Source organism: Bidens hawaiensis, unplaced genomic scaffold (assembly GCF_021521415.1).
Source record: "Bidens hawaiensis isolate Kalapana, Puna unplaced genomic scaffold, B.hawaiensis_p1.1 tig00087366_1, whole genome shotgun sequence".
NCBI lineage: Eukaryota > Viridiplantae > Streptophyta > Magnoliopsida > Asterales > Asteraceae > Bidens > Bidens hawaiensis.
Window position 1 is genome coordinate 6330 of NW_027504275.1, and position 8880 is coordinate 15209.

Genomic DNA, 8880 nt, shown 5'->3' on the forward strand with positions numbered 1-8880 from the left:
TCATGAAATATTTGGTCAAACTATTTGGTAGTTCATTTCTTATACATATGTAGCCTTTTGTCTTTATTGAATTAGACAAGTCCTCATGCTTGATTTTCTAAAGTATCCTACAGTGTCGAGTGAGATTTGAAAAACTATCCTAATATGTGAACATGAAATTGCTTGTGTGATTGATTCATAAAGATGACATAGAAATTTACCTACATCTTCCTTAGGCTGCCAAGGTTGCACATCATCACGAATTGCTACCCCACTACGTCACTAACCACCGTTGTTGCTCCTAAGCACTACCTGACGCCAACCACCATCCATCGTCGTGGTCACTTCATCATCAACTAGATAACTACCACCATCCATCGTCGTGGTCACTTCATCATCAACTAGATAACTACCACCATCCATCCCCATTACTTTACCTATCATCATCAATCATCCACCAGACCTCACAACCCACCATCAGGGCTGTCTCTGAGAATTTAAATACATTGGTCTAGCCAAAATAAAAAGGCCTAAAAGCCTTAACGGAAATTTTTTATTCGCTAATGTACATAGATAAAACTTTTATCGACCAATTTATTATATGAAGAAACCATTCTGAGCATTTAAATATCTCATAAACCATTGCAAATAACCTTATTTTTAACACACAAAATCATATATATGTAATATGTATAAAAAGTTTGTGCCCACGAAACTTATGTGCTATGGCCGATGATACTGCTCGCACATCATCCGAGCCTCCCTGCCCACCACACCCGACCATATATAGTCTAGCAAAGCTGTTCTCACAAATGTCACCTTTACTTGCCATATAATTATCATTTTTATTTTTTTTAGCTTTTCCAAACATTACACGTTTAAAGAAAATAGAAATGAAACTAGCGTACCATTTACAAAGTACAGAAGACATGTCACAAAAGTAATTTAGCACGTGACAGTTAGAAAAGCAACCATGCACAAAAGTATGCCACGTCACACTTATTATTGAGTTAACACTTAACAGAACTAAGTCGACGATAACTAGATCATATGATTCACTCAAAATGATCATCGTATAAGTTACTTTGAAATTAATTAATTTACTATTATAATATTTGAAAATAATAATATAATTTAAATTCGGAGGAGGGTTTTGAAAGAAGTTAATGAAGAAGATTAAGAGGAAATCATTAGGATTAATGGATGAAGACGACGATGTTGATCGACAGATTAATATTAATATTAATATTAATAATAATCCCAACGTTCTTTCTAATTTCCGGATTTCCGACCACTTAAAGAACGCATTAAAGACCAAAGGGATCGAATCACTGTTTCCTATTCAAGCTCGAACGTTCGATTCAATCTATGACGGCCATGATTTGATCGGAAAAGCCAAAACTGGTCAGGTAATTAATCACTTTTACTTCACCATTAATTAAATTGTATTTGAGGTTTTTTTTTTAAAAATTTATTTGTCATGTTCACGATTGGATCTTAATTATGTTTTTATAATTAATTAAAGTTATATACTATCATGAAGCAAGGTGACTATTGGTTTCAGGGTAAGACATTGGCCTTCATTTTGCCTATATTGGAGTCCATAACTAATGGACCCGAGAAAGCGTCAAGGCGGATGGGATATGGTAGAGCACCCACAATTCTCGTGCTTCTACCTACTAGGGAGTTAGCTAAGCAGGTATTATGCTTAAGTTCAGTGTTAATAATAATGAAAACACTGTAAGGTATATACTATATGCAGGAATATAATGAGGATAATTACAAAGGAAGTTTAATCATATCGTATCAAGATGATCGCACATAAACCTTAACGGATATATTTAATCTAACAATGACAAGGCTTCTAGATAATTTATGTTGTTTTTGTTATAGGTATTTACCGACTTTAAATACTATGGTGATGCGGTTGGTTTGACATCATGTTGTTTGTATGGTGGAGGAGGAGCATCTATTTCTCCTCAAACTGTCGAATTGAAAAGAGGGGTGGATATAGTCGTTGGAGCAGTTGGCCGTGTCAAGGTATTAACTATAGGCACACTTTTGTTTCGGAACCAATAATATGTTAAGAGAATCACATAGTGCACGTGTATGTAGTGTATAAAAGATTATCAAAAAGAGTGGGAGAGAGAAATAAAGGTAGTTAGTTACATAACCTTCTTGTGTATCACATTCAAAGCAATAGGCACAGATACACTACGTGGTTCTCATGGTTTTTAACATATTACTTGTTATGAAATTATCGCCTCTACAATTTGGTTAAATAGTATCAGTGAAATCTTAGTTTAAAGGCTTGCGCTTCAGACTACAAAAAGAAAGGGCCATTCAAAAAGTGCACTAAGGCGCAAAAAGCGCTCACAAAATCGACATTAGCTGCATTCTTGAGGTGCGCAAGGTTTTGTGCATCAGGATGTTGCACATATAGCCTTTTAGGCTGTACATATAGGTTATTTATATTTTTAACCATATATGGTCTTATATATGTCGACTAACACTATAAACCTCTGAGAATTGATAAAAAAAAATAATATAAAGAAATTGTGCATCGCCTCGCGAGTGAAACACGGTGTGCTTTTGCGCCTCGTGCTTGTTATAAATAACAGTGAATTTTTACAACATATAGGTTTAAACTTCAAGTATTTCTTATAGAAATCAGGGAATACTATCAGTTTTTCACTATACATTTATGAAGTTAACTCATCATGTAGTGTGATAATTTGTAGGACCACATAGAGAGGGGAAATCTTGATTTCAGTTCACTGAAATTCCGTATCCTTGATGAAGCTGATGAAATGTTGAGGCAAGGTTTTGTTGAAGATGTTGAGTATATTCTAGGTAACATGCACCTTTTATAATTCCATATTGTCACATTGTTCATGAATATTTTAACCTCATGTTTCTTGTGGTTTTGAAATTTTAAGGCAAGGTGAATGATGCAAGTAAAGTTCAAACTGTTCTGTTCAGTGCAACTTTACCAGCTTGGGTAAACCACGTATGACTCTCATACTCTTGTCTAGATTCAGCAACTGACTTTTTTTATGTTTCTTTCATGGTCAGTTGACTTGAGTCTTATATGCATATTACCAAAATAGTTTAAACTTACACGGGCCAAATCAAGAAATTTAGCTAATAAGGAAACAGTTGAACCGGTTGATACTCGCTCAGTAGGCTTCTAAATGAACTGAAGGAACAAGGACGGAGCATGTCTGTGTTCGTTCATTTATTTTAACCGCAAGAACGAATGAACACAAAAAAATTATACAAGCGAAGTTTTCTATTTTGTGTTCATTCGTTAATAAAATGGACATGTTCATGTTCGTTCATTAACAGTGTAAATGAACTCTTCACGACGTAAACGAATGAATATAACTCAACACGGATAGACAATCATCACTGATCTAAAACCAATTTAAAGTAAATGTGAATAACAGTTTATTGGGCCTAAGAAGTTATTAAATTAGACTAAATTGTAATGGGCCTGAAACATTTGAATGAATATATTAGAGAATGTAAATGAACGAACATTAATTGATGTAACGAACGAACATAAACAAATTTAAATGAACTAACATAAACGAACGTTCATGAGCTTAAATGAACATACGAGACATGTGTTCGTGTTATTCGTTTGTTAAATAAACGACTTACCTCCAAAGGTTCACGAACGGTGAACTGAATGTTTGGTTCGTTTACAAGGCTATCGCTCATACTATATTCATCGCATACATGATACAACCTCCTATATTGTTTTATTCAGTGATTTATTATTGCTGCATTAATATTTTTAATCTTAGTTAATGCATTAATGGAAAAATGCACACACATCATAGATTTTTTCCATTCTTCTTTTAGATTGCTTCACAATTTCTAAAAGTAAACAAGAAGACTGTGGATCTTGTTGGTGTGGAGGTAATGAAGGCGAGTGAAAATGTGAGGCATATTATTATGCCGTGTTCTAGTTCAGCCAGATACCAAGTCATTCCTGATATTATTCGCCATCATAGCAGGTTATTTAACCATAAATCTTTTTTATTTACAGTTCTAGATGCTTCTAAAAAAAGCATTATGTTTGTTCTTATTAGTTGCCTGTATGTGTTTTTAGTGGAGGACGGACTATTATTTTTACCGAGACAAAAGATTATTGTTCTGAACTTGCTGGTGTGTTGCCTGGTGCACGCCCTTTACACGGGGACATACAACAGTCTCAACGTGAGGTAAACGTTTTCAAAACCCTTTTACTTATTATTGTTCATTTTGATAATATGGGTCCAAGGCTTGTAAACGAACCAAACAGGGCATGTTCGTGTTCGTTTAACTTTAACTGAACATATGATTAAACACACACAATTGAACGAACCGGGTTTTCTTGTTTGTGAAGAAAGTTGAACATTCTTGTTTATGTTTGTTCGTAACAGTATAAACAAACGGTGCACACTCGTGTTAGTAAGTTTAACTTTAACTGAACAAACGAGCGAACAGGAACAGGAACAGGAACAGTTAAACGAAATTCGTGTTAGTTTGTTAAAAAATTGAACATGTTCTTGAGCATTTATGCTCATTTGTTAACTGTATAAATGAATGGTTCACGAACGTAAATGAACGAACAGAACTGAGCTAAACCAGTTAAAGAGTAATTTGAAGATAAATGTGTTGGGCCTAAAAAGGTATCAAAATATTTTAAATTAAATATATTTACGGACATAACAGATGGATTTAAACAAACGTAAACTAACGAGCATAATTGGACGTTAACAAACGAACATATACAAATTTAAACGAACGTTCATGAACACAAATAAGCGAACGAGACATGTGTTCATGTTCACTCGTTTACCTAAATGAACAAATGGTTCACTGAATGTTGGGTCGTTTACAGGCCTAAATGTGGCCAAAGAACCTCTGAAACAACCTAAAAAACCATGCTGGAAGTTATAAGTTGAATAATAATATTGAAAGTGAAGTAAAAACTAAAACATATGAAAAATTTGTAGATCATAATTACTGATTTTGGTAATCTTTCAAATAGGCAACGCTTGTGGGGTTTCGATCGGGGAAGTTCATGACACTTGTGGCCACGAATGTGGCAGCTCGCGGGCTAGATATACACGATGTTCAGTTGATTATTCAGGTTTTATTATAATGGACAACAAAAACTTATGCCTGCAGATCGTTCTTTTGTTTCTTCACTGACATTATGTTTTTAATCGTGTAGTGTGAACCGCCACGGGATGTTGATGACTACATTCATCGATCTGGAAGGACGGGAAGAGCAGGTAATTCTGAAAATATGGGTCGATTTGGGTTTGGGTGTTAACTTTAGTCTAACACGAACAACTAAACGAACCGAGTTTTCTTGTTCGTGCTTGTTTGTTAAGAAAATGAACGTGCTTATGTCCGTTCGTTAACTATATATACGAGCGGTTCACGAACATAATTGAATATAGATTAACAAACATAGCCAATTAAAAGTAAGCGAGAACAACAATGTGTTGGGCCTAGAAAGTTGTTAAAAGCAGACTAAACTGTAACTGGCCTTAAAAATTTAATTAAATATATTAAGGAACATGAACGCTTGAACTTATTCAAACGTAAAGTTACGAGCATAAATGAACGCAAACGAAACAAAACTAATTTAAATGAACAAATGTTCATGGGTATAACTGAAGAAACTAGACATGTGTTCATGTATTGCCCGCCCTTGGGGGTGGCTGGGTGGTCAACGGCCACATGCCGAAAAAATATTTTTAGAAAAAAGTTATATGTGTATCAAAAACAATATTTATATTTAATGTTTAAACTCAATTACATAACCACTAGTTGGTCTAATGGTAAAGGAGTATTACTCCCTACCAAAAGGTTGTGGTGACTAGTCTTATTTGAGATATGTTTAATCATATTATTATACAAAAGATTTTTACACAACCCAAATTATAACCAAGTAAACCCATATAAAAATTAAATTGTTTAAACCCAACAAAATGCTCCTTTTACTTGAGGCCCAAAATTTTTTTTGCCTTAGGCCTAAAACTTTTTTTGCTTTCTTGGAGCCGGCCTCATGTTTGTTTATGTTTGTTCGTAAACTTTATAAATGAACGGTTCACTAACGAACATAATTGAACGCAGATTAACGAACATAGCCATTAAAAGTTAACTAGAATAACAATGTCTTGGGCCTAAAAAGTTATTAAAACTAGAGTATATAGCAATGGACTTAAAAATATTAATGAGCATATTAATGAACGTAAGCAAACGACCTTAAACAAACATAAAGTAACGAGTATAAATGAACATAAACGAATTTAAATAAACAAATGTTCACGAACATAACTTAATAAACGCGACATATGTTCATGTTTGTTCGTTTAAATGTTTGTTCGTTTAACAAAATGAACAAAAACTTATGTTCATGTTCGTTAATTTATTTAACAAAAGAACTTCCTACCGGACCGTTCATGAACGCTTGGTTCGTTTAAAGTCCTAGCTCTAAGTGCGTTTTAAATCCTTAACTGTGTACAACCTTCTAAATCATTAAATTCAAAGATTTTAATTATACTTATACTAAATATTCTCTATATTCTTATTTAATGCATAATTTATTTAGGAAACTCTGGTGTGGCCATTACACTTTATGAACCTAGAAGGGCTAATATTTCCAAGTTAGAGAGAGAAGCTGGTGTGATATTTGAACACGTGTCAGCTCCTCAGCCATCAGATATTGCCAAAGCTGCCGGAATAGATGCTGCAGAAGCAATACTTCAAGTTTCCGATAGGTATCATTATTTTTTTTTAAAAACTCATTGAAATTTAACTCCTTAACATGTTTATATAATAACCATACATTAATATGCAGTGTGATCCCAGTTTTCAAGTCGGCTGCTGAAGACCTCTTGAACAATTCTGGTCTCTCACCAGTTGAACTGCTGGCAAAAGCGCTTGCAAAGAGCATTGTAAGTGTCATTGACAATGGGTACGGGCCGGGTTGACCCGTTTTTCTTATGTTTGTTTGTTGCATTGCATGCTTGCAGGGTTATACTGAGATTAAGCAAAGATCACTGCTAACATCAATGGAGAACTATGTGACAGTTCTTTTAGAAGCTGGAAGACCCATCTATACACCATCGTGAGCATTTCATTTTTAGCCAAAATATAAAAAAAATAGTTCAAAATATTTAATATACATTTCCTATTTTTAGTTTTGCATACGGTGTTTTGAGGAGGTTTTTACCGGAAGAGAAGGTGGAGTCTGTTAGAGGACTTGCATTGACTGCTGATAAAAGATGCGCTGTCTTTGACGTTGCCGTTGATGATTTGGACACATTTCTTTCAGGTATATTGTTATGTTATCTTTTATGGTTTTTAGTAAAGTTTGCAATTTTCACTGATGGTTAATAGTAGATTTGAGTAATATTATAAGTCATATTTAAATGCATTAAAAATTAAAACATCTTTACTCGTTTTATCTAATAAGAAAAATATCGCGTGTGTAAACGAACAACATAAATGGACAATTTTATTTGTGTTCATTTATTTAATAAAACGAACAATTTGACTTACGCTTGTTCATTTATGTAAATGAGAACATGTCCCGTTCAATCATTTAATCTGTGAACATTTGTTTATGGTTGTTCTTTTACGTTCATCGATGTTCGTTTATGTCCGTTTGTTTACATATTCATTTAAAGAAGTTGAGTCCAATCCGTATTGTTCTTTACTTTACTTGTAAAATGTTTTGATGGTCTATAGGCTTTAATTTGAACATTGTTCTTTACTTTTAATTGGTGTCCGTTTGAGTTACTTTATATTACTTTGCTTTCATATATGTTCGTTTAGAATATTAACGAACGAACATTAATGAATACAAACATGTTCATTTTCTTAACCAACAAACACGAACAAGAAAATATGTTCATTTAAGCTGTTCATGATCGCCTACAAATATATAAGGAGGATATATGTAGTTTTGGTAACAATAAGCCTTAATGACGTATAAAAAAATGTGTTTATGGGTCTTTTAACTTTTGGTGTTGAATATGCATGAATACACGCAGGGCAGGAGAATGGTGGTGGTGTAAGGTTGGTGATTGTGAAAGAATTACCGCCGTTGCAAGAAAGAGAACAGTCAAGGGGAAGATATGGTGATGGCTGTGGAGGTTTTGGTAACCGGAGAGGTGGTGGTGGTGGCAGAGGCGGTGATTTCTCTCAAGGAGGAAGAGTTGGTTTCTCTGATCGACGGAATGACAGGTTTCCTAGAGGTTCAGGTGGCGGTGGTAGAGGCCGAGGGGTTTATAAAAAATGGTAGCCACCAAAATGGCCTTCGGTCGCCGAGATGGCAAATCAATTTTGAAAAAAAAAACGTAGGAACATTTGGTAGAAAAAGTCGGCATAAGTGTTTTTTCCTTTTACCCTGTTGTGAATGAGAAATATAATTCCTTTTTTTACAAAAAAATAAATAAATGATTATTCTCATACGTTTTAATGTCCCCATTTACACCCATATATCATGTATGGTGGTTTAATGGCATCCACCCCGATTTTAAGTTGACATAATTGATCATTTGTTTTTATATGTTGTTTTAGTAAAAAAGATATAAGACGACTATGTAACCGTTTGAATAACAATGAGCACGTATACAAAGCCATTGAGGGGAAAAGGACAATAGCTACAATTATTGACTATTTTTTGAATGATGGAGATGTTATAAAAACTAGCAAGAGCTAGAAAAAAAAAAAGCACCCTCACAAGGAGCTAAAGAAAAAAAAGCAAGCACTCTCACAATGGATGAGAGGATACAATAATAAACGTAAACCAATTTGCTTATTCAAGATGAGCTAATTTTGCCTTATTTTGATAGAAAGAAAACCCCTAGACTTGCATGTGGTGAC

The 8880-nt window shown here is 34.1% G+C and overlaps 1 protein-coding gene across 1 annotated transcript; it reads left to right on the forward strand.

Moving 5' to 3' along the window:
- Nucleotides 1-1145: 1145 nt before the first annotated feature.
- On the forward strand, nucleotides 1146-8296 carry LOC143607824 (DEAD-box ATP-dependent RNA helicase 7-like). The gene is made up of 14 exons (XM_077083123.1): nucleotides 1146-1388; nucleotides 1544-1678; nucleotides 1873-2019; nucleotides 2721-2832; nucleotides 2919-2989; nucleotides 3850-4004; nucleotides 4100-4211; nucleotides 5024-5125; nucleotides 5210-5270; nucleotides 6599-6767; nucleotides 6848-6944; nucleotides 7023-7117; nucleotides 7191-7324; nucleotides 8046-8296. The coding sequence occupies exons 1-14, from the start codon at nucleotides 1146-1148 to the stop codon at nucleotides 8294-8296; spliced, it is 1884 nt and encodes a 627-aa protein (XP_076939238.1).
- The last annotated feature ends 584 nt before the right edge of the window (nucleotides 8297-8880 follow it).

What these genes read in the sequence shown, in the direction of transcription:
- LOC143607824 (XM_077083123.1), top strand. Translation starts at nt 1,146, where the DNA reads ATGAAGAAGATTAAGAGGAAATCATTAGGATTAATGGATGAAGACGAC. An exon ending in ATGTTCAGTTGATTATTCAG is followed by an intron (nt 5,126 to 5,209) that starts GTTTTATTATAA and finishes TTAATCGTGTAG; the next exon opens with TGTGAACCGCCACGGGATGT. An exon ending in AAGCGCTTGCAAAGAGCATT is followed by an intron (nt 6,945 to 7,022) that starts GTAAGTGTCATT and finishes GCATGCTTGCAG; the next exon opens with GGTTATACTGAGATTAAGCA.